Source organism: Culex pipiens, chromosome 1 (assembly GCF_016801865.2).
Source record: "Culex pipiens pallens isolate TS chromosome 1, TS_CPP_V2, whole genome shotgun sequence".
Taxonomy (NCBI): domain Eukaryota; kingdom Metazoa; phylum Arthropoda; class Insecta; order Diptera; family Culicidae; genus Culex; species Culex pipiens.
Genome location: NC_068937.1, coordinates 109,530,423 through 109,556,692, shown reverse-complemented (window position 1 = coordinate 109,556,692; position 26,270 = coordinate 109,530,423). Strand labels below are relative to the sequence as shown.

General features: G+C 46.4%; 2 protein-coding genes and 1 pseudogene across 2 annotated transcripts; 2 read left to right on the top strand and 1 right to left on the bottom strand.

Moving 5' to 3' along the window:
* Positions 1-4,183: 4,183 nt before the first annotated feature.
* LOC120425726 (uncharacterized) lies at positions 4,184-12,229 on the bottom strand. The gene is given in 5 exon segments (XM_052706435.1): positions 4,184-7,873; positions 7,875-9,316; positions 9,374-9,739; positions 10,455-10,582; positions 10,670-12,229. Coding segments are annotated over 5 exon segments (5,715 nt in total). The 5' UTR covers positions 11,134-12,229; the 3' UTR covers positions 4,184-4,558.
* On the top strand, positions 11,866-13,354 carry LOC120425716 (histone H2A-like; annotated as a pseudogene).
* A 4,141-nt stretch (positions 13,355-17,495) lies between these two features.
* LOC120425723 (uncharacterized) lies at positions 17,496-22,925 on the top strand. The gene has a single exon (XM_039590328.1). It carries the CDS (start codon positions 17,496-17,498, stop codon positions 22,923-22,925), a length of 5,430 nt encoding a protein of 1,809 aa, XP_039446262.1.
* Positions 22,926-26,270: the final 3,345 nt, after the last annotated feature.

The window sequence follows — 26,270 nt, the reverse complement described above, 5'->3', positions numbered from 1 at the left end:
GGTCTTTCGATTTCTCATCCAACGATGGGACGCATTGTGCATCCGAAAATTATTTTCATCAAATTATCTGAGATTTGGCTTCCAAAAAACGTAGAAATAACACTTAAGTGCTCATAACTTTTGATAGGGTTATCAGATCTTTGATGTTAAAGGCTCATTTGAAAGGCCTTTCAGTTATCTAACTAATGATGGATCACATGATGGACCCGGACACTTTTTTCATCGTAATATCTGAGATCCGGCCTCCAAAAAGTGTAAAAATAACATTTAAGTGCTTATAACTTTTGAACTGGTCATCAGATCTTTGATGTTTTAGGCTCATTTGGAAGGTTTTTCAATTATCTAACTAATGATGGGTCACATGCTAGACCCGGACACCGTTATGATAGAAATATCTGGGATCCGGCCTCCGAAAAGTGCATTAATAACACTAAAGTGCTAATAACTTTTGATAGGGTTATCAGATCTTTGATTTTAAAGGTCTTTCAAATACCTTTCTAAAAATATATAGCATGACCAGTTTTCTTACAAAAACCACCCTTTTTACAATCTTCTGAACTTTAACTAAAATCGTTTTTTTAGCATAACTTTTGAAGTACTTAACTAAACTTAATGATATTCAAAAAAGACTCAGGGGACCTGAAGACTGATCTAACGACACAGATCCGGACAAAATCGGTTGAGCCAGTTCCGAGAAAAGTGAGTGAGAAAAAAAATTCTACGTCCATCCACACGCACAGACATTTGCTCAGAATTTGATTCTGAGTCGATATGTATACGTGAAGGTGGGTCTATAAGGCCTAATTAAGAAGTTCGTTTTTCGAGTGATTTTATAGCCTTTCCTCAGTAAGGTGAGGAAGGCAAAAACGGACCTCAGATTCGTGATCAGGGACAAAAGTTTCACGCAAATCGAAGAGGGATCGGGGCAACTGCTGTGTAAGTTGGCGGATAATTACCCAAAATAAAAATAATCGCTGTTACGGTTTCGATTCAATTCGATTTTGTTTTATTAGTGGTACATATCGGTGTACAAGTTGTGGTATTTAAAATACATTCAATAGAGATATGGGGTTCCTTTCATCTATGACTAAGTACCGTAAACTGGGGTCAATCGGGACACATGGGGCGAATTGGGACAGCAGTTTTAACCATGTTGGAGCACAATATTTTGATTTTTCTGGTTGGTTTCGGTTAGAACATACTCAGGCCAACAAAATGTGTACATCCATTTCCAAATTTAAAAGCTTTAAGTGCTCTAAAAACTGCTGTCCCTATTCAGACTGTAGTCCCGATTCACCCCAGATTACGGTACACAATAATCTTTCGATGTTTTGAACTTTGAAAAGGGGTGACAGGAGCAGGAAAAACTATCAAAAAACCTACAGCTGTTACGGTTTTCATACACATTTTTCCTAATCAATTTAACTATTTTCCATCATTCATAAAAAAAAATAATCATGTTATGAGATGGTTCCAGCAAACTCAACTGCACGCTCAAAGCATTCAACAACGCTCGACATCGAAATATGATTAGGAATGAGTCGAAAAGTAAGGAAACACAGCGTTTGCTGATCCCTCCGGTTTTCCAAAAGCGATATTTTTCACCAAATTTGGCTCATTCACAAAACCGAATCATGTCATCACTTTCACGGCAGATTGGCAGCGTCAGTTGTTGGCTTTCAAATCGCTCATGCGCCCGGTTTCGAATAACGTTGATGGGTTTGTCGTTATCCTCACGGCGCGTCGTTTTTTGCTGGTGTTGTTTGTATGATTTAACCGTATCTATACACATGAAGCAAAAGGGTGTAAAACCATCACGGTTGGTTCCATTTGCAACAGTTGGCTTTCGCGCGCGGCGATGTAACTTCGAATGGATGACTGAATCGACCGAATGGATCCAAACACCCAGAACGGACTAACCCTTGACTTGTCAATCCTAAGCTCCGGGTAAATTTTATAATAGCCAAGGGTTAGCGCACACCATGGCGTCACATGAGAGTGGCAAAACCCTTTACGATGTGAGTCACTGAGCTGGAAGTGGGAGGAGGTGTAGATTCGTTAGAATTCAATTGAAGCTTTTAATTGTACCAACGCTTGGGTAATGTCATGTTCGGCTTACGTACAACGCGAGCACATCATGCTCATGTGTGTGTGTGTGTGTGTGTGTGTTTGTATGTGCGCCACCAGATGATGTTGACGACATCTTTATGTAGAAGTGGAAAAGTTTATAAAACAGCGTTAAGTTTGCTTGCCAACATCGTCTTTGGGCCATCATCGGGCGGAACAGGAACATTTGAGCGGAATGTGGGCAAGAGGAAACATTACAGTGCACTTGTGAGCTGTGGGTGGCTCAATGGGGAAAAACAGTGGTGTACTATCTTTAAAACATAGAAAAGAATAAAATCATCAAAAAAAAATCAGATTTGTTTCAAATATTAAGGCGAGTTTTCCAGCTGAGCAATTCTCCACCAAAACCGGAAATAGATTTTACTTAATTTCTTTGATTTGGATCAAACTTTGTGGGGGCCTTCCCTATGACCAAAGAAATACATTGTGTCATTGGTTTTCGTAAAGTCTCTCCGAAAACAATGTTTTGATTTTTTTTAATCAAGACTTACATTTCAAAAGCGCGTAATATTAAATATTTGGCTCTTTGAGCAGTTAGTCTTGATTAAAAAAATCTAAATATATTAATTCAAAATATTGTTTTCGAAAAGATCTGAAAATTTCACGAATGTTTCATATTTTACCATTAAAAATCGGACCATTAGATGCTGAAAAATCGACATTAGAAAAAGAAGGGTTGTTTGGGTGAGACTTAAAAAAAACAATTTTCCTGTTTCTTTTTCTTTTATTCGCTGTATCTCAGCAACCAAGGATCCAATCTTCAATGTTTCTTGGACGAAATTGTAAGAAATTTTCTGAACTTTGCAAAAAAAAAAATTTAAGGAGTGGACAATCATAAACACTATTTGAAAAAATGAAATAAAACGGAATTTTTCGGACAAAATTAAATTTTAAATGGCTATATTTAAAAAACGATACACTTTATCAAAAAAATTGTAAAGTATCTTTCGATTGCAAATTTAATTTTACATAAAAAATTAGGTCAAATAATTTTTAGTACAAGATCACTCTTTAAAAAAAATCATAACTTGTCAGCAAAATTTTGATCAATTCTTCTGAGTGACTGAAAAGATGCAAGATTTGTCCCCAGAACATTAAAATTTCAAAAATATTTTTTTTTGGAAAAAAATAATTTTTGTAAAAAAAATAATAAAAAAAATCATTAACTTTTTCCGTGTTCTTTTTTTCTAAATCGTCCTCATCAATAAAAAAAAAAGGTGCAGTGGTAATGCTACAGGCATAACCATAATGACGAAGAACTTCGGACACAAACGTATATGAAAAGTTTTAAGAACTATGATTTGCATTCCTTCTTATTTAGTCCATTGAATAATTTTATGAAATTTAGAAAGGGGGATTTATTGTTGGGTTTTATTTATTTATCAACAATTATTTGTTTAAGAATGACTCTTTCGTGATTTCCGGTGCAATAGTCCGGAATAGACCAGATGTTTATGAAATTCTGAGAGCAGAACTAGAATTGATTCAAAATCTGCCAGTCGTGAGATATCCGTCCGCTAATTTCCTTACGGAAGTATGAATGGTTAATCTGGAACGAAATAAAGTAATAGATTAATTCCAGATTGTTCTTTTTGTGTTGCATTTCATTAGTTTGCTTTGGTTTGATTTGCGATGAGTAACTCTTTCGTGAGATATTTGGTGGTCCTGAAAAGGACCGTTTGTTTTGAGTGCCCTGAAAAGAAAATTTGATTAGTGGTGATCCTGGGGCTGTCGTCTGTGGTGTTTTTGGGATGTTCGTCCTTCCTGTCATTCGTCCTTCCTGTCGCTCGTCCTTCCTGTCAATCGTCATCGTTATAGTGGGTTTAAATCTGAAAATAAATGGATGATCTCTGCAAAGATCTAGATCGGTAGATTTTTAGGAATTAGTAGAGGTGTTATTTATGTGAACTCGTATGTATGTGTGTGTATGTTTACGCGTATGTGTGTGTATGTTTACGTGTATGTGTGATTGTATGTGTGTGTAGAAGAGTTTAAATATTTAATCAATGGGAGAAATATCATTAAGTGGTGGGAAAGGAGGGGGGGGGGGGGATTTAAGTGTAACATAACTTAGTTTTAAAGTATGCACTGTTCACTTCAGCTTAACCTATTATGTACATTTCATTGGATCCCTATGTGTTTGTGTATTATTGTAAGGGGAAGGAGGTTATGTAGTTGTGTCAATGTCTCAATAGTAACAATGAATTCAATTTGACCTTAATCTAATAAATGAACAGTTCATTGTGAGTGTGTGTTAGTGTCAGTGAGGTTAGAATTTAACAATAAATTTTCTTCTTCGGTTTCATTTTTGTCTTCTGTTGGTGTAGATGCTGTTGTCAAATCCAGGTTGTAGTTGTTGTAGTCGAATCCAGGTTGTAGTCAAATCCAGGTTATAGTTGTGCGCAATCAGTCATGCGCAGAGGACAGCTGTTCAGATCGCCTGAGATGGTTCGGATGCTGCTGGTCTTAGGAGAGACAACATCGGCCGATGATAAGAGAAATATGCAATGTACCGCGTGACCTCCGCCGTCATGTTCTTTGTGAACGTAAGGTCAAGAGCTGTACCACCAAGTGTGGTCGTCTTCTTCGTATCATTGCACAAACTCAGCATGAAATGTTCTCGCATATAACCCACAAAGTCTGCACTATCCTGCTTGGTGATGTCAAGATTGAAGTCTCCGGTAACCACCATTGGCGTATCCACATAGGCAGTACGAATCAAATTGCGAGCAAGGAACCATATTTTCTGCTTCGTTGTGGTTCCTGGGGAGATGTATACTGATACCAGCAGTACTTCAGTACCCATCACCATCACCTTTGCTGCACAAATATCTCCGTACTTTTCTGCCTTGCCGAATTCTTGGTCGCGTTCGTTGCCCACCACTTCAAGCGTATGAGGGACTGCCAAGGTAGTATCCGGATCGGTCGTATTCTGGTAGATTGCAACACCTCCCGATCGCACACCAACCCGCTTCGATTGGATGATACAGGTAAAACCTTCTATTTCCTCTGAGGAGTGGTCATCCAGCCACGTCTCACTCAGTGCTAGAAAGTGAACCTTGGGAAGTATGGGATCGGTGGTTATATCCAACTTGTGAGCTCTCAAACTCTGTACGTTGATGGTCATCAACGTGGTGGCAGGTCCGCTGCTCTCTAAGACCTAACCCACTTCGTCCACAATGGTGCGCAAACGGTGATTCTGCAAACGCTTGTACTCGTTACGCAGTTCTCGCATTTTTGGGCTGTCACAGCCTTTCGCATGGTGGAACTTGAAGTCTCCCTTTGAGTTGGTCAAAAAGAGGCCCTGCAGCGACTTCACACGTGATAAACCGACGTACACCATTTGCTGATCCTGGGACTTATCATAGTCGTACACAATCTTATCAAAGGTTCCACCTTGAGATTTGTGTATGGTAAGAGCATTAGCTGGTGCAACCGGGAACTGTATGCGCTTGCATTTAATGCGGTTACCCAGATCGATGTTTGCGGATCGCTTCACGATTGGAGTCCAATCTGACTGCAAGATGTCGGGTCGTGTGCGTATCATAGGCTCCACCTCTTTCCTCGCAATGATCCCGATCTGCGCGTTTTCAAATTTGATCCAAAGTCTCATGATGCGATCCTCTGAGTCATCAACACCCTCTTCGACATACATCAAGTCCCCAATTGCACCATTCACTATGCCATCTTCCACATTGACATTTGTGGTGACCATGTAAGGCATTCCAGGACAGAACTTAGTTGTATACTGCAAACCTGCCGTTTCAGCCAGATTCATCTTGTAGAGTTTGATACGAGCAGTTGCCAGTTGCTCTGCAGTCTTGTATCCCACAAAGGTGTCGTCTGCTGTGCAATCTAGCCCGTCAATGTTTCTCAGCGCTTCGTTGTTGTAGCTGGTTACGTCAATGTTCCGATGGAACAGTCGTACCGCCCCGCCAGTGTCCTCCTTGCTCAGATCCTCTTTTGTGAAGAAACGGCTCTCGATCAGTTTGGTTTCATCGGCGGTCAGTTTCAGCCCATTACCAATCTTGGTAAGAATGTCCGAAAACTGCTTATCCGCCTGACGCATAACCCGTTTGAGCTCGTGAAACATCAACGATTGCCACACCACAGCGCCACATATGGTGTTAGACGGAGGCTTGAACACGGCGCGAGCATTGACTGGGGGCAACTGCATCAAATCTCCACTCACCAACACATTCACACCTCCATATGGAACATCATAGATCATGTAAACATCCTGGAGGCGTATGTTTGCGGTATTCAGGGTGTGGGCGCCAACCATGCTGACCTCATCGATGATGTGAAACTTGATATTCTGCATCTCGTTCCTGTACATCTGGAGCGTTTCGAAATTCATCTTCGTTGCCTGGCGAGACATGGTGATGTGGTAAGCGTGGTGCAGGGTGGTTCCACCAATTGCGCTGGCTGCTTTTCCAGTCGAAGCTGAAGCTACATACGCGTTGTCGCGGGAGTTGTGAGTTTGGCTGTACCGATTGATCGTTTCCATAAGCGCACGCAATACGAAGGTTTTGCCGCTTCCTGCCGGACCGGTCAAGAAAACCTGCAGCGGCTCGTGCTCTTCGTAGCAATGCATCAGATGGATTACGTGCAGAATCAATGCCCGTTGCTCTGCATTCGTAGCTCGCATCATCTCACAATATGCCTCCTTCGACAACACGTTTGTGCGTTGCTTGATGACAGATCTTAAACCTCTTGTGGGCAGCAGCTCAAAGTCATCATTATTCGGCTGCATGATGACTGTCCGCACCAGCTCGTCGTGCTTTTCGGTTGCTGCGTTGTTCTCCGCTCCATCATCCAAGTTCGCAATAGTGCGCAGATACTCCTCGACCGTTTGCTCCATATTCAACTCACAGTCGTATTCCTTACGCTTTGCCAAGAGTTGTTCCTCATGCAAATCGTACAACTGGAGGAACTTATTCTGGTCGAGAACATCCACCACCTCATTACGAAATGGCAGAAACAGAAGAACAGATTCGCGCTTATACTCAGTAAGCTCGCTCATACCGAATCCGCGCCAACGCAGCACCCTTGGCTGTGTCCTTTTCTTGTAGCTGTTTTTACCTCTTTCCTGAGAATACCAAGCTACGAACTCAGCCAAGCAGACGTCTTCCAGGCCTTCACGCTCTTCGTACTTCTCGATGATGTTCTTGTTCCACACATCAGTCGAGTCATCGCCAACTCCTTCTGCATCCATGGTCTTGAAATGCTTCCTGCTTCTTGTCCGGTCTTGAGGCCACGCAGTTGGAATGAACTCAACTTTCTTACTTGCCTCGGACATCGGCAATCGCAGTAGGAACCAGGCTGCTTCCTGAGCGCACATCTCCACAGCTCCAAGCATCTTCAGGCTGATCTTCTTCAGCATCTCGCCGTAGTCCATCTCGGGGTTCTGCTCTTGCATGAGGATCAGCTCTCGGTGCAATCCACTAACACCACGATTGGACTTGTTGACGTACTCTACCAGGTAGTGGCAAAGTTTCTTTTCGTCAACAATAAACTGGAGATCCATGTTCGAACGCAGCTTGTCCGCAATCCATGCGTTGAACGGATTCGTTCGCAGTTCCTTTTCATCCATCGAGCGCTTGTAGAAGACCGTAGGCTGTTTCAGCGATGCACGAACTACATCCAGGTAGTACTCGTATGTACACTCGCAGTGGGCCAGATAGTCCTCAATCGTATCGAATACCATTGTTGCCAGGACATCACGCATTTTCACACATCACGCACTCAGCGCGTTTCTTCAACTCTTTGCGGCGACTGTCGTCAGCCTTAAGAGGAAGCAGGACCCGTTGTTCCTTCATAGGCCAGTACGGTATATTGAACCGACAGCGCTTTTCCCCTCGCTTTGTGCAAGTGAACGTGCAACGATGAACCTGCTTAGTAGCCGTCTGAGTGGGAAGGTCCTCGAATCTAATGGAAGTGATGGTGTTGATCAGTTCCAGAGTAGCAGGCATGTGCTCGGAAGCAGGTTCCTTGGGATCGTTGGCGAGCCAAAGCACTGCATGGCAGTGGGGACTACCGCGATGCTGGAACTCAATCCGTTTGAAGTAATCGACGACGTAGTACTTCCCGAACGGGCTATGAGTTTTCGAACCCAAGATCAAGAGGATGACTTCGATCAGCTTATTGAAATAGAGGCAGCACGTGACTGGATCTTCACTGACCAATACTGCTCTTTGAAGTGCTGTTAGTTGCTCCATCGGTTCGGTCAAGTCGATCCTGTTCTCTTGATCCGAGAGCTTGTACAGTATCTTCAGCAGTTCGGGCCAGTGAGTCTCGTTAGCACTCATTGTCAAGAAAACCGTCGGCTTTCCCAGCTGTCGAATCATGGCGAACAAATCTTTCTCCCGTATCTGCCAGTACAATGCCGAGTTCGGGATCGATTTCAGCCACGCGAAGTTCCTCTCGATAAGGCACTGCATGAACTGCGGGTCACTGAGTTGAGCACGGGTCACATTGTTCGTACCTTGGACCCTAAAGGTGCTCGAAACTCCATCGTGAACCCGAAGACGCATGATCTTAACACCCATGTACAGGATGTGAGTCGGCTTTGCTCCACGCCGGTCACGTCGTCTAGTTTCACTGGTAGCCTTATCGTAAGGAGTTACGCGAACCCCTTTCCTGTACGATCGCATTTTTCCTTGGTAGATTCCGGGAAAAGAAAGCTCTTCTGCATACTGATCGTACACGATGGAAGTCGGCATTCGGTTCTGACCAGGAGCAATATTAAGACTCATGTCCTCGTTCCAGAAGACGGTCTGTTGCTGTCCTGTGAACAATTCCGCTTCAGTTTCGAGTACGTCAAGTGCAATTTGGTCGTTCTGCTGGGGAATTCTTGGGACATCTCTTGGGACATCCACGACTTCCGATACTTCCAGCTCAATCAGTTCCTCACCGTCAGTACCTTCTGGTACATCTGGTCCCATGAGGCTTTCATCCAAAACGATACCTTCGCGCTTATACAACGGAGTGTTGATAAGATAGCGAAGCCAAGCTTTTACGACAGACTTCTTGACATATCCCTGCAGGTAGTTAGACTTGTGGATCAATTGCTTTTTAATGCAAACATTAAAGGCGTAATCATCCTCCAATTGACGCGGAAGCATCCGAACCATCTCGTTGACATCAACAGGGACATTTATGATCTGCCCGATGATTGTGTAGCTTCCTAAAATTTCAAAGCACGTTACCAACGACTAAATTCAAAATTGATAAAAATTTGCACCTCGCGCATGACTGAGCCGACGAATTTGCATGAACGGCAGCCTTGGCGCAATCAACCGCTCGGTGATCGGATCCAGTGGTGGAAGGTTCGCTGGCTTCTCCGGGTAGGTAAATCCGTTCGATGTGGACAAAGTGGGTACTTTTCCATTCCTCAGTGAGTTGTGGCAGGTCTGGCACACCTTGAATCCCGCGACTGACTCAAAGTGGCCTGCCTCGACCAACACTCTCCCGCCATCGCTTGTGATGGACCTCAAGTCATTGCTGAACCAGATGCGTTCACAAACATTGCAATAATCACCCAGTTTGTTGTTGGTAAACTTTTTGTGAAAAGCAATGTCGGCCTTCGCGCAATCTGGCTTGCCACCAGCTGTGGCAGTCGTACCCGTCTCTACAAAACATTAAACATTTGGGTACACTATTGAAAGACCTCCCTAAGTTACCCAGACTTACCCTGACTATTGGGTACTGATACCTGAGAGGACTCGTTCAGAGCGGAACGAGTCGGTACGATTCCTGTAAGATACAGGAAGATCTAAATTGTTGCTTTTGATTTTATTGAAAATATTTTGTGCTGTAGATTCACGTAAGATAACACGTTTTAAACCTAATCGTTCATGAGATTCTGATAAACCAATACATCAGGGTCAAACTCTCGTTAAAAGATGTAAACTCAAAAGTCAGTAACAAAATATATCCCGAACCCTTTCAGTGTTTGTTCAATAGGATATTTAAATTGCCCTTTTTGCTGTATCGAACAAGGTTATACGTTTTTGCTGATTTACACGTTGTTGTCCAGAATGCCACCCCAGAACTTTCGACCTAAACGTTATCCAACGTCAAAATTCGATGGATTGGCATTTTAAGTTGTTCTATTTTTGAACTATTGTAAATGTTATAACAAAACATAATTTTAAATTTAAAGTTTCATAAAGAATGCGAATGATGTTGCAAGTCCTTGTTTTAAAATCAAAAACATCATAAAAGATCACGATTTTCTGTTGATATTTGAACAGAATAAAGAGACAAATTTTGGATTTTCATGAAGTTGAATGGAAATAAATCAATATTCTTGAAAAACTCACCAAGATTTCTCCCGGAATCGGCCCGGGACGTGCCCCCTCTAGAGCGCGCTGGAATCTGGACCGGGTCGGGACGTGGGAAAAATCGAACAGGATCCCTACTCCCGCCGGGCATCGGTTCCAGGTTTAAGATCGGGTCACGGCTTGGGTAGAATCGCACAGGGTCAGTGCTTCGGCCGGGCATTGGCTCCAAATCCACAGCTGCTGCAGCATTTCCAGCCCCAACAGTACCTCCAAGATCCGCTTCCCTCTCCAGGTTCTTCCGCCTTCGGAATTCTCGAACGCGCTCAGTGCTCGTCATCCGCGGAACCGCTTTTTTCGACTCCTCTGCTCCCTCCGCATCGTGCACAGCTTGCGCTCTCAGTTTTTCCCGCATTCGGAAAGCTCTGACGCGCTCCGTGCTCTTCTTCCGGGGCACCGGCGTTTGGCGCTCCTCTGCCTCCGCCACCATCTGCTCCACGTCGTCCTCCATCTCCTCCTCGTCACGATCAGCGATCGTCTCGGCTTGCCTCAGTGGTGCCACCACTCCATCCTCCCGCGCACTCTCCTCGCGCCTTCGCTTGCGATGATTCGCCAGGTGTTGTGACATCCTCGCTAGTCGATTTTGTTTTGGGTATGATTTTTGGGTATGATGATTGTAGGTACTTGAATCGAACGTCCGCGGAAGGGAAGCTCGACGCATCGAACCCAATCAGCGTGTACAATCATACGGGGAGTGTGTATGTGTGCGCATTTGCTACTCTCATTGAAATGCAAGCTGATTGATTAATTACCCTTTCGGGTATAAGTCGAGAAACTCTTTCGTGATTAAATTATTGGCCCTAAGAAGGACCGTTTTGTTTTTTGAATTTTTCGCATCGCATGGAGGAAATCCTCCACGGAACCCGAAATGCACAGCACTGCAGGATGTGATGGAGGAGGAAAGGAAGGGAGGGAGGGAGGAAGGTGGACTTTTCTTTCCACTTGGCGCATCACCTGTTGATTTTCGCTGCTGCCCATTTTCTATTCGCTCCGGTGGAAACTCAACCGAACCAGGTGGGCACGGAACAAGGGACAATTATCGTTTCCAACGACCGTATCACGCGCAGGTTTGGCCATCCGTGGTCCCAAAACTGGTTTTGCCTGCTGTCAAGGCGGTCCGATGTCCATTTTCAGCGCGCTCCGGTTGATTTTCTGTCGAATTTGTGGTCTCGGGGTTGGTTCAATTTTGCTAAGTCCGAGACGATTTTAGGTACTTGAATCGAACGTCCGCGGAAGGGAAGCTCGACGCATCGAACCCAATCAGCGTGTACCACCAAACGGGAAATGTACCGCTCAGAAATTGTATAAAAGAGTTTTTCGTCGCTCGAGCGATTCTCATTTCATCGTCAACCGTTCCAGCAGACGCATTAGCAGCAGCAACAGCTCAACTGATATGGCCAAGCAGCGCGATTTGGGCATTTGTCCAGGATTAATGGGCCAGTTGCCTCTGATCGCGGGAAATGTAATTTCTCTGCCTCCTGTGCCGGAAGCGGAAAGTAGAATTATCTCTACTCGACTTCCGTTTGTTTACAAAAGGAAACTTAAAAGCGAGCTTCATACTCAATCAACCGGATGATGATGATTCCACAGTGAACTAATTTACTCAAACGGCCCTTTTCAGGGCCACAACTAAATTCACGAAAGAGTTGCTCTTTATCCTACTGTCTTAATTAATTTTTTTGAGATTCTGTAGAATGTCGTTGGCTTTTCCGAGGAGGCCATCTGCGCCGAAATCAATGAATCCACAAGTATATTTACATTGCAAAATAACAACAAATAAGAGCGTGATTCAGAAGACGCAACCTTTCTTTTATTTAAATTTTGGAATAAAACGAATTTTAATAAAAATAGTTCCAGCTGTAAAATTGCTCAAATTGCTGGACTTCTTTGTCAAAATGCTTATGCGCCTTTTTTAAGTGTTACGCCAGAATTTACATCTACATTTACAGTTATCAGCTACTTGTTCAAGACTTTTCAAGATATAACTCTTTCGTGAGAATTTTGATGGCCCTGAAAAGGGCCGCTTGTTTTTATGAATCGCTGCATACTTTGCCAACTCTCCGGGCAGCAGCAGTCGTACGGTGATCTGGATCTCCCGCGAGGACACTTGCGATGGCTGGAGCGCCGATCTTCCTGGCCGGAACGCCGAGTCAGCAGCAGTCGACTTTTCGAAAAATTCGATCCGTGGTATCTTCTTCAATGGTCCAACGAGAAATGATGAAAATTTAGACACTGGTTTTGTGCGCAAAACGCGTCAACGCATGCTCCGCCCCTTTTGCTCGTTGTGCCGTTCCTACGGCATTCTCTTTGCCTTCCTACTGCATTCGCCACCAAGATTTCTTCGTGGCACGAAATGCCAAAACAAAAAACTATAAATATAGGTCGATTTCGCATTTTCGTTCTCATATCAACCTTGACAGTGAACGAGGATACATCGGCGAGAAGCAGACACGGTCGTCGCGAGCTGGGCTGCAGTTCCCCGTCGGACAATTCAACCGATTCCTAGTGAAGGGCAACTACGCCGGTGCCCGGTCTTCCTGGCTGCCGTGCTAGAATATTTGGTGGCGGAAGTCCTCGAGTTGGTTGGAAACGCTGCACGGGACAACAAGAAGACTCGGATATCCCTCGCCATCTGCAGCTGGCCATCCGGAACGACGAGGAGCTTAACCGGCTGATGCTCGGGGTCACGATTTCGCAGGGCGGCGTTTTACCGAACATTCATGCCGTCCTGCTGCCGAAAAAGACCCAGGAGGAGATTCAGAGGCGGCAGCGAATTAATTTTTGACAAAAAACCGTCCTTTTCAGGACGAACAACAGTTTCACGAAAGAGTTACTCTTCAATCAGTTCCATTTCAAGCAAAACAATGTAAAGGGGCCAATGCGAGTTTGTAAACAAAGAGTCTATCCTGCTCACGTCAGTGGATGTTTACATTAGAAGTGAGCAGGATAGACTCATTGTTTACAAACTCACATTGGCCCCTTTACATTGTTTTGCTTGAATTTATTTGAGCAAATTTACTCTTAATTTTGCATTTCAGTTGCCAATTTATCCCCTCTAGTGATCAAATCGCAGCCCTGCATTTACCAGTTTTGTTGAAAAATTGTCTGGGAAATTACAGAATAGTTCAGCCCTTTTCAATTGAGTTATTCTGCCTCTTCTTGTGCATTTTGTGCCACAGAAAGTATCCATCACAGTAGGCGATGTTTCACTTCTCGTACTCACACACACGCACAAGCGCGCATGGTATTTTAGTAATTTAGCACACATAAACAGTGGTTTCATGCAAACTCTGTGGTGAATTTCATTTGATAATTTAAAATGTAAATTAAGGGAACATTCCTGAGGGGGGAGGGGGGAAGATGGTGCCTACGTCACCGACTTTTCATGTCAACAACCGTTCGAAATTTTCAAGAATCATTCTTTCGTGAGAAATTTTGTGGCCCTGAAAAGGGCCGTTTGTTTTTTTCAGAATCGCAGAAACCGGACACGGCATGTTTGTCCAACTCTTCGGACAGCAGCAGTCAAACGACAGTCTGGATCTCCCGGATGAACACGGTCTTCTGCGAGGTGTAGTGCGCCATTTGGGCCGCTTCAGGGTGATGGCGGCCAGATTCGTTTCGGCAACCAACGGATGGGCCGCGGCCTGTTTCTTCTCTCCTTCGGGATCTTGGCCTGTGTTTTACTTCTCCTGCGGTGCAGCGGTTGTTAGGCGTTTTTGTCCGCTGGGCTGCCTCGGGTAAATTTCGCACTCTGCGCTTTCTTTTGCTGCTGCTGATGTGACCTCGACGACGATCCAAAAATTATGAGCTTGAGTAAGGGTTATTTTAGGTACTTGAATGTTACGTCCCTCGATTGAGTGATTGGGAAAGGCACGCACACACACTCTCAAGCGCGCAGTACTTTTTCTTGTTTTGCCGTTTCTACGGCATTCTCTCTGCACTCTTACTGCATTCGCCATCAAGATTTCTTCGTGGAACGAAATGCCAAAACGAAAATCTATAAATATAGGTCGATGCTGCCAAAATTGATGAAATTTTGCGCGAACACTCACGAAAAGTAGCATTTATAGAGAAAGTTTCCTGGCAACACCACAAGCGCTGCTGGTGGTGTTGGTGGCCACCCTTTGTTCTTTATTTGCTTTTGCCTCTCGCTCGGTTTTCTTCAGGCTTCGCTTGGAATGGGTCATCAAGATTGAAACGTCAAAAGACTTGGCGCGTTTGTTTTTTTGATGGCGCTTGCTAATTATTTACATGTTTCGGGATTATTTTTCAAGTGAGTGACTAAGTAACGGTCAAAAGAACATGTTGCCGGTAGTTGGAAGCAATTTTATATTTTAAGCGCTTTGAAATCGTTAGCGCAAGTGAAAGGATATTGATGGCGACTTTCGTTAAGCAGTCAACCTCTGATCTTGCGTGTGGATGTGTGTGCCACCAAAATGATGAGAAATGGTCTCGCAAAATAGAAATTATGATCAAAAGTGCATTAAATTTGATCTTTTTGGCCAGTAAGTGGCATACATTTGCGTGCTTACTCGAGGCGGTGCTGTTGCTGGTAAGTTTACAGCCTAAATAGTATTTTTGGAGCTTTAATCGAGCACCAAACTCTCCATATGACGAAGATAGGTGTTTGATTAGAAAGGGTATATTTCCCCTAGGTCGATTTCTCGTTTTCGTCATATTTCACTCTCGACAGTTAGAGAGTGCATAACGACACGGCACGGGCGCTCACCATCGGAAGGTGAGACGGTGGTCTTGCGGAAACGCAAATAAACCGAATTCATCGATACCAGTGCCCCGGTTTACCTGGCGGCGGAGATGCTCGAGCTGGGTGGACTGAAACGTTCAACTTTGTCTCGATGGTGTAATGTTTTTGTAAGGCTGTTGCCAGCACCCGGCGACAGCAAAGGAAATTTCAGCAGCAAACATTTAAAAAGCTCGAATTGATTACGAATGAGTTTTTCATCGATTTTCTGTAATAGATTTTCTTTGCGGCACAAAAATTTTGCATCGCAGTAATCATTTTATTATCCCCTTCCTCCACACACATACACTGATTTGCCGTTCCTACGGCCAATGTATCACAAAGTCATTCTAAACTTTCTGTTAACGATTTTCTTTGCTCCACAACAAATTTTGATCTGTTTAATATGAGCGTCTTAGGTAGGCTTTGAAAGATCAGTTAATGTTTTCTAAGAATCATAATTTGTGAGAAAACTCTCACACTATACTATAAATAAATATAGAAAATCGTAAACACACACACACATACGTGCAATTGTCATTTGCAATTTAGGAAATCGAGAAGAGAACTCTTTCGTGACTAATTTGGTGGCCCTGAAAAGGGCCGTTGATTTCAATTTGCTGCCTTCCTACTTGCAGCCACAGCTGCGCTCATTCTGCCGTCTGCGGGTAGACCGCCTGTTTCCAAAACGTCTGAAAACCCCAAGGAAAGCTGACTGAATCGACCGTATCCAATCATCGTCGTCTTCCTCTAAACAGCGCACAAAGCTGTGTTGGGTTTCCGTCTGCTTTGCTTCTACTGGTCCGGTCTCCATTGTGCTGCTTTTCTCCATTCTGCTTGGCGCCTTCTCTGCCTCCCTAGCCGCGTCCAGTCCAGTCCTGATTGCTCCGTCGGTACGATGATGACCGTTCGAAAGTTGGTGGTTGAATGTGAAAAAAATCAGACCTGCCACTTTCTTATATATTGTTTCCTCTCTACCTCCCATCTTTCCTTCCTCTCTCACTCTCTCGCTGGAAGGGGAAGGCCTCTCGCGTTTGCGCGAAGTTATAAAAGTGTGTTTCAGTATTTTTTTCCCCATTCCCTGTTCAACTCTGTTCGAGGACACAGCAGAAGCAGTAGCAGAAATCGGTGCTTCACCTGAGGAAAGACCCCGCGGCAGCAGCAAGCATCGAAAGCAGCCCATAAGAGTGCGCCGGGCACCGGAGATGTGCAGAAGTCTAACGATATCGTTCGTCGCTACCAAAAGTCCACGGAAATGTTGCCCTTTTAGCGGCTGTTGTGTGAAATTGCCAGCACACCAGGATGGAAATGCGCTTCTAGAGTTCAACCGTGATGCGGTGCTACGATCAAACCTGGCTCGGCGCAGCCGGAAGAATGTCTCTGAAACAAACGGCCCTTTTCAGGGCCAACAAATTTATCACGAAAGAGTTGTCTCATTCCTCATAATGGCAAAAAAGCTGTAATTTATGATCAATGTTCATAAAAGCCGATAATAGATATGGGCCGAGTAATGGTATATGTTGGAGAACTACTGCCGATGATTGAATTTGTTACCCTAGATATAAGAATTTTGGACTGTTCTAATGTAATCATGAATTGTTGCGTTCTCTCAATCAATCTCTTATCGCTCTCTGCGATCTTTTGCATTTCCGCCGACGATCGTCAGCACGATCGATCGGGTAGCCGATAGGGAGCTGCGGCTCATTAGGTTTAGTCTGTATTCGACAACGCTCGCAAGAATACATCGAGGAGGAACCTCTGCCAAAAATCACGTTTCGCTTTTTTCTTTGAATAAATGGCCCAAGTCAAAGCCGTATAGTTTTTCTTCGAAAGTTCGTTTTTGATTTTGGCAAGTTCCCCACACCGAAACAAACCCCACGGAGAAGACGTCCTGCCGAGTAGCTGCCCAGTTTGCGTACATTTTTTGGTGCCGAAACCCGGGACTGCCTGGTCATCACCATCGTCGGCCGGCCTGAGGAGAACATCGTGGGAATCTTGGACTCCGGCAACAATCGTCGTCTGTCGGAGAGTAGCTGATTTCGTCCTACGAGGGATCTTCGGTCGGAACAATCTGCCCACGGCAGTCTTCTCGACCTGGACATTTGTACGAGGCAAGGACATCGTTGGACTGTGCACGTGGAAACCGCGTGGACGAGGAAGCAGGTCTAGCCAAGCGAGCAAAGGTAACCTCACAGCAGCAGATAAGGTGAGTTACAAGTGAACCACAATTGCGACAAATAAAGTGTGAATTCACGGGGTTTGAGGATTTTGCGCTCATCACTATGTCGAAGCAACTGAAGCAGCATTTGATTCGTCGGAACAACATTTTGGGTTCCCTAAAGTTGATTCACCATTACGACGATAATTTTGTGTTCGATAGGGATTTCCCCCAACTCAAATTTCGCCTCGAGAAACTGGATCATCTTTGGGATGAATTCAACGAGGTGCAAGCTGAAATTGAGTTTAGCCAACCCTTGACCGACGAGCCTGACGCTGTTAGGACTCAATTTGAAAACGACTACTTTGAGCTGAAGGGAGCTCTTTCGTCGAAATTGGAAATCGCCACCCAGAACACTCACGCGCCTCCCTCCCCCATTGCTCCACCTGCATTTCATTCCTCCGTCCGGCTCCCCGAATTGAAAATCCCTGATTTCCACGGGGATTATGATGAGTGGTTGAACTTTCACGATCTGTTCAACTCACTTATTCATTCGAACCACCATTTGTCATCGGTGCAGAAGTTTCAATACTTGAAATCTGTGCTGAAAGGGGATGCTGCGCGGCGCATTCAGAATTTGGATGTGAACACGGCAAACTACACGATCGCGTGGAACATTGTGAAGAAAAAGTACGATGATAAGAATCTGCTCCTGAAACAGCACTACATGGCGCTGTTATCTATTCCTTCTGTTCACAAAGAATCGTCGACAGCGCTCTCGGAACTCGCTGACGAATTTGAGAAGCGCGTTGGCGTGCTTAACAAGCTTGAAGAGTCCAAAGATCACTGGAACTCGTTCCTCGTCACCCTTCTCAGCATCAAGCTTGATCCTGGAACCCAGACGGCGTGGGAGCACAGCTTGGAGGACGACCAGAAATCTACTTACCCTGATCTGATTGCATACATCCTCAAGCGCTCTCGCACGTTACAATCTCTAAAGCTCTCCCAAACTTCGCAACACGGCACAAAACCCGAACCCAAGGTCGAACACAAATCCACTCGCTCGAAGACCTCAGCGTACCACTCTACCAACACTAGTGATACGCTATCCCAGTGCAAGCTGTGCAAGCAAGAGCACATGCTGCACCAGTGCGATGAATTTAAGAAGCTTTCGCCACAAAACCGCTTCGACGTTGCCAAAAAGCACGGTCTCTGCTTGAACTGCTTAAAGGCAAACCATATGATGAAAGCATGCACTGCGGGTTCGTGCCGAACGTGTAACAAACGCCACCACACACTGTTACACCTGAACACAGCTGCCGCCGACAAACCAACGGCCTCAGCTGTACAAGTTGCCCACTGTCAACAATCCTCACGATTGGCTTCGGTCGTCGAGTCTCCGTCGTCGGTTACGTACACTGCCGAGCAGTGTCACGTGGTCCCTCGGGAAATGGGATCGGCCCCGTCGCCGTCGGTTGGGCAATGTCTTTCGCGTTCGTTCGTTCCGTCGTCGGTCTCGCACGCAGTACCGTCAGGGTCTCACAACTCGCAAGTGACTCACAGCCAAGCAGTCACTCAAACCCACTCGTTCGTCTCGAAGGCTGGTCAAGCTGTCGTCTTTATGCTGACCGCCTACGTTAGGGTGATGTGTGCAGATGGCACACACATCCATGCTCGAGCCCTGTTGGATTGCGCCTCTGAAGCAAATTTCGTGACCGAATCTCTCGCGCAGGCTCTGCGGTCGAAACGCAAACCCGCAAACGTCGATGTGTACGGTATCAGTCAAACTGTCAAGAAAGTGAAGCACCAAACCACAATCACTGTTTCGTCTCGTGTGGGCCCGTACACCACAAGCATGGACTTTCTGATTCTGCCCTCCCTAACCAGAATCCTTCCCACTACCAACGTGGATGTTTCGAAGTGGGTCATTCCTCGCCACCTCCCACTTGCCGATCCAAAATTCAACATCGCTCATGACGTCGACATGATCATTGGCGTCAAGCACTTTTTCGCCATCCTGCAGGGTGAACAACTATCGATTGGATCTGGCCTACCAACACTACGCAACACTGTCTTTGGATACGTCGTCGCTGGCGACACGGATACACCCGCACAACAATCCGTAACTTGCAACGTTACTGCTGTCGAACGGCTGGAAGCTGCAGTTCGCAAGTTCTGGGAGGTGGAGAGCTTTGAGACAGGGAAGGCCCTGTCCCTCGAGGAACGGTATTGCGAGAATCATTTTGTGAAGACCCACACTAGAGCCCCTGACGGTCGGTACGTGGTTCGTCTGCCAATTCGTGAGGAGTTGCGATCTAGTTTGGGAGAGTCGATTGCGGTCGCTCAACGCAGATTCTTTAGTACTGAGAGGAAGTTCACGTCGAACCCGGAGCTGAACAAGGAGTACTCAAAGTTCATGGCGGAGTACGAACAGCTCGGGCATATGGAAGAGGTCACTCCAGATCTCAGCAAGCCTCACTTCTACCTTCCTCACCACGCGATCCAGCGACCAGAGAGCACAACAACAAAAACCAGAGTGGTCTTTGATGCTTCGTGTAGATCGTCAAACAACATCTCGCTCAACGATCTATGCTACATTGGACCTACGGTGCAACCACCACTCTTGGACACCATTCTGCGATTTCGTCTGCCAAAGTACGTCGTCACTGCCGACGCGGAGAAAATGTACAGGCAGGTACTCGTCCATCCGGACGATCGGCCGTTGCAGCAGATTCTATGGCGATCTACCCCGAACGAGGACCTGAAGACGTATCAGTTGAACACTGTTACCTACGGTACCGCCCCCGCGCCGTACCTCGCAACCCGCGTCCTGAACCAGCTGGCCGACGACGAGGCAGAAAACTACCCCCTCGCTGCTCCTCAAGTCAAGCGATCGTTTTACGTGGACGACTACCTATCGGGTGACAACGACGAGAACCGCTTGATGGAAACTAATCGTCAACTCATCGGACTTCTTGGATCTGGCGGTTTCACCATGCGCAAGTGGTGCAGCAACAGTTCTCGCGTTCTGTCTCACATTCCCGAGGAACTCCGAGATCCCCGAACCGAGTTGGAGCTCAGCGAATCCGGATCGATCAAGACGCTCGGCCTTCTGTGGCAGCCGGTGCCTGACCACCTCAGCTGCAAGGTTCCCGAATACAACTCGACGGAGCCAATCACGAAGGCACTCATTCTCTCGGAATTGTCGCAGCTGTTCGACCCAACTGGTATGGCAGGACCAGTCATTGTTCGAGCAAAAATGTTTCTCCAATCGCTGTGGGAAAAGAACTTCGGGTGGACCCAAGAGCTGCCAGAGGAGTATCAAGAATGGTGGAAGCAGTACAGAATCGAAATTCGCGTCCTCAGCATGCTCAAAATCCCTCGCCGAGTTCTAATCGATCACTCAGTGGTCATCGAGCTGCATTGTTTCTCGGACGCGTCCGACAAAGCGTACGGCGCTTGTGTCTACGTGAAGTCAACCAACTCGTACGGCAGGTCGAAGGTCAACCTGCTCATTTCGAAATCTCGCGTCTGCCCTAGGCGCAGATTAACGATCCCCCGTCTCGAGCTGTGCGCAGCTCTGCTGGGGGCCCAACTGACCGCAGCTGTCCTGGAAGCTACCAACCTGAGCTGTCCAGTGGTCTACTGGTCCGATTCTGCGATCGTCTTGCATTGGATTGCGTCGTGCTCATCAACCTGGAAGGTGTTCGTCTCGAACCGGATCGCAGAAATCCAACGCCTCACGCAGGGCATGCCCTGGCGTCACATCCCAACCCACCTGAATCCAGCAGATCTTATTTCTCGGGGACTTCTTCCTTCAGAGCTGGTTGGATGTGTATTGTGGGAGCACGGACCAGAGGTCATCGAGCTGCCCTCTTCGCATTGGCCCCAAAACTGCATTGAACTCTCACCATTACACATGCAGGCTCGTGACGACGAAGCACGCCAAACTGTGTCGGTGCTCACAACAAGCTCTCTCGAAGATCGCATCCAAATCGAAGATCATTCCGCACTCTTGCCCCTGCTCCGCTCAGTCTCTTGGATTCGGAGATTCACGGACAACTGTCGCAGCCGTCCCGAAGAACGACGAAATGGTTTTCTAAAGTTTCGAGAAATTGACGACACACTCAAGCTGCTCATCACACTGACGCAGCGCACCCACTTCGCTCAGGAAATCAAGCATCTTCTCAAAAATCCCGGCCCAGTCCGTAAAGACTTCGATTTCAAATCCCAAATCAAGACCTTGAATCCCTTCATCGACCCGGAGGGTCTGCTCAGAGTGCACGGCCGGTTGGAAAACAGCAGCTTACCGTTCGACACCAAGTACCCCATAATTTTGCCCGCCAAAGCACATCTGACACATCTGATCGCCAAAAACACCCACTGGGATACTCTACACTCGGGTCCACAACTGCTGCTATCGACGCTACGTCAGCGCTACTGGCCGGTCAGGGGGCGAGATGTTGCGAGGAGAGTCGTCAACGAGTGTCTGGACTGCTTCCACTGCAAGCCAAGAAGCATTGACCAGATGATGGGGCCTTTGCCAGCAGCTCGTCTCGTTCCGTCGCGCGCGTTCGCGAGCAGTGGTGTCGACTACTGCGGGCCGTTCGCCGTAAGGCCACCGAATCGTCGCGGCGCGTCCGTCAAAGTATTCGTCGCGATCGTCGTCTGTATGTGGTCGAAAGCGGTACACATCGACATGGTGTACGACCTCACGTCCGCGTCGTTCATAAACGTCCTAAAGCGCCTCGTTGGACGTCGCGGCCGCGTGACCGACCTCTACTGCGATAACGCCCGAACGTTCGTCGGGGCTAATCGCCACCTGGAGGAACTGCGCCGAGCATTCGATGCGATGCACTCGTCGGATGCAGTCGCCGCTCACTGCGCAGAGAAGGGGATCACCTTCCACTTCAACCCTGCCCGATCGCCGCACCACGGAGGGCTGTGGGAGGCCGCTGTTAAAAGCTTCAAACATCACCTCTACCGCGTGATGAAGGATACGCTGCTCACCATTGACGATTTCAACACCCTGATCGTCCAAATCGAAGGCGTCCTTAATTCCCGACCCCTTACTCCTCTTTCCTCCGATCCCACTGACGTGGTTGCCCTCACTCCTGGGCACTTCCTCGTCGGAGAACCGCTGTTCTCCATCCCTGAGCCCGATCTGTGCGACATTTCTATTAATCGGCTCAACTCTTTCCAGAAGATGCAACAAAAGCTCCAGCATTTCTGGAGAGCATGGTCGCGCGACTACATCGGCCACCTCCAAAACCGCAAGAAATGGCCCGTGGTCCGCCCAAACATCGAAGTCGGCACGATGGTTCTCCTAAAGCAGGACAACGCTCCTCCAATGCGCTGGAAGCTGGGCCGGATCGAGGCGGTGTTCCCCGGCAAAGATGGGCTCGTTCGTGTGGTGGATGTCCGCACGGCGCACGGCACGTATCGGCGTGCAATCACGGAGGTCTGTCCGCTGCCCATCGAGCAACCCAGCGAGGAACCATCCGAGCAGCCATCCGACCTACCAACCGACGCAGCTGTCCAACCATCCCACTGAGCCTGGAGGCGCTTGGTGGTTTCTTGAAAGTGCCTTTCAACGGGGCCGGCATGTTGGAGAACTACTGCCGATGATTGAATTTGTTACCCTAGATATAAGAATTTTGGACTGTTCTAATGTAATCATGAATTGTTGCGTTCTCTCAATCAATCTCTTATCGCTCTCTGCGATCTTTTGCATTTCCGCCGACGATCGTCAGCACGATCGATCGGGTAGCCGATAGGGAGCTGCGGCTCATCAGTTCAGTCTGTATTCGACAACGCTCGCAAGAATACATCGAGGAGGAACCTCTGCCAAAATCACTTTTCGCTTTTTTCTTTGAATAAATGGCCCAAGTCAAAGCCGTATAGTTTTTCTTCGAAAGTTCGTTTTTGATTTTGGCAAGTTCCCCACACCGAAACAAACCCCACGGAGAAGACGTCCTGCCGAGTAGCTGCCCAGTTTGCGTACAGTATATTTCCCCTGGAAACTTTAGAACGCTAAAACAAATGGCGTGCTAGTGTGCGTGAGATCGGCCACTTTTTGTCACTGCATGCGCGCGCGCCCTTCACACACACACACACACACACACACACACGTATTTGCTTTCGCATCGGGGGGTAAATCTGCTGTTGCGGTTGTGTTCAATTTCATTAAGATTTCACAACTCGAGCAGCGAACAACGACGAGGAGGACTTGGCCACTGGACCTGCCTAAGATTTCATCGTGTGGTCAACACAACTGTTCCTGATCCGGATTCGAGCGGAACGACGCCTACACGCCGGTGGTTCATGATTCGCATTCGGGCGAAGCAACGATTTTTGGTCCAGCTGCTGACAGCCAGGAAACGTCCAGCGGAAATTCAAGAATGTTAATTAACCCTGTTCAGGGCTAACTGTTTTCAATAATTTTGCCACGCAGTTTATTGCGAATTTTCAGTTCTTCTTTTTGAGCATTTTTCATGTTTGTTGTTTTTGTGCTGTGGGATTGGATTTTTGACAACGGCTGGGCAACGCAGTAGGCGCAGATTTTTGTCACTGCGCGCGCCCTCGTACATACACACGTATTTGCTTTCGCATCGAAGGGTAAATCTGCTGATGTGGTTGTATTCATCTGGATTCGAACGAAACGACGCCAACACGGTGCCTGATCCGGATTCGAGCAGAGAATCGATCAAAAACATGTCATGTGCGTAAGTATGCGAGATGTGAAAAAAAGGTTCTGTTTTCCGCTTGGTAAGATTTAATTGTCGTCGAGAGCAGCGCAGTTGGCTATGATTATGTTCATTTTATTCTTTTTGGGCATTTTCTTGTTTTGCGTTTGGCGCATCGGCCAACAATTTGGCAGCAAAGCAGGCTGAGATTTTTGGACTGCACGCGCTTACACTCACACATACACATATGTAATCGCTCGTAAATTTCGAGGTGATTCTGATTGCAAGGCTGGATTTAATTTCATTTCTGTTTTGCGTAACCGTGCAACAACATCACAGAGGAGCAGCTACCCATATTCCTCCAACTCTTATGGTTCCGCCAATTTCAAATGTCATGTCCAGTATCAAAATCCCTACAGTTTGATACCCATATTGCCCCAACTCTTATGGTTCCGCAAATGTCCCCTTATCGGAACATCCCCGGGGCCTCCGGCCACTCTAGGTTGCGGCCACTACTGCCAAATTGTCAAATTTCATGTCCAGTATCAAAATCCCTTAAGTTTGATACCCATATTGCCCCAACTCTTATGGTTCCGCAAATGTCCCCTTATCGGAACATCCCCGGGGCCTCCGGCCACTCCAGGTGGTGGCCACTACTGCCAAAATGTCAAATTTCATGTCCAGTATCAAAATCCCTAATGTTTGATACCCATATTGCCCCAACTCTTATGGTTCCGCAAATGTCCCCTTATCGGAACATCCCCGGGGCCTCCGGCCACTCCAGGTGGTGGCCACTACTGCCAAAATGTCAAATTTCATGTCCAGTATCAAAATCCCTTAAGTTTGATACCCATATTGCCCCAACTCTTATGGTTCCGCAAATGTCCCCTTATCGGAACATCCCCGGGGCCTCCGGCCACTCCAGGTGGTGGCCACTACTGCCAAATTGTCAAATTTCGACTGAAGCCAGCCTTCCGATTTCCCATGGTTTTGTAGGGAAGCGGGAAGGCTAGTTCCTGAAGACGCCACCTAGTGGCGCTTGCGAGAGGAGCTGAGCTCCTCTCGCTTCGGTGGTAGACCACCGACTGAAGCCAGCCTTCAAATTTCCCGTGGTTTTGTAGGGAAGAGAGAAGGCTGGCGCTCGCGAGAAGAGCTGAGCTCCTCTCGCTTCGGTGGTAGACCACCGACTAAACTAATGCGGTGGAGGGGGTGCCGTTTATATTTATATCAAAACCGTCGGCCGCGCTGCTTCTGTGATTTTCCCCTCTGCTTGGGGAAGGCGTTTCATTTTTCGGTTTCATTTCGCTTCGCGAAATTTTGGATTGCTACCCTGTATAGAGCCCTAAGACGAAGTTCTTCGTCAAAAGGAAAGTTTGACCATTTTCTGCGCACTGGATTTTTTCTGCACGATATTTCAGCATGTCAAATCGGATCGAAAAATGCTTTTTTGCAATTCCGTCGTGAAACTACTTACTTTTCCTGTCATTCTTGAACGACGAAATAGCCTTCTTTTCTGTACCAAAAATAACAGAATCGAATAGCAACACTTTTCAAAATAAATGCTGAAAAGTTCTACTTTTCAGCACTGAAATGGAACTTTTCAGCACTTGTTTCGAAAAGTAACACGTTTCAACATTTTTTTGATTAAAACGATTTATTGAGAAAATACATGAAAATTTTACTTAAAAATTCACTCAATGGGTCTTTTCCGGAATTGCAAAGAATGTTGTAAGCAACTCGTTGCAAAACTTGATTTTTTCAGCACTCGTTGGATAAATCTACGACTCATGCTGAAAAAGTCATCTTTTTGCAACTTGTTGCATAAACTTCTATTAGTGATAACTATTTTTTGACAGCTCGAAAACCCGCCTTACCGATTCAATCTGCATACCTTGTTCGAATATTTCAAACTGACGTCATCGTGCTATCTTGTTGTAAGTCGCTTTTGACGGAAATATCTATAGATACGATGCAAAGTCATCCTATAAAGCAGGGCGAGTTGGAGTCGGAGTCGGCTAGAGTTGGTAGGCTGGAGTCGGAGTCAGTCTTTTGAAATATGGCCCGACTACGCAGCCCAAAGTACATATAATAAACAATAACCTTGACTAATCTCCAAAAAACTTGTTGCACCCTTTTTGAATTAGCAAATAAATAACCGCATAAACTTTTCGCATAAACCACAAGACCACAGGATAAGATTCCAAGATCGTCCC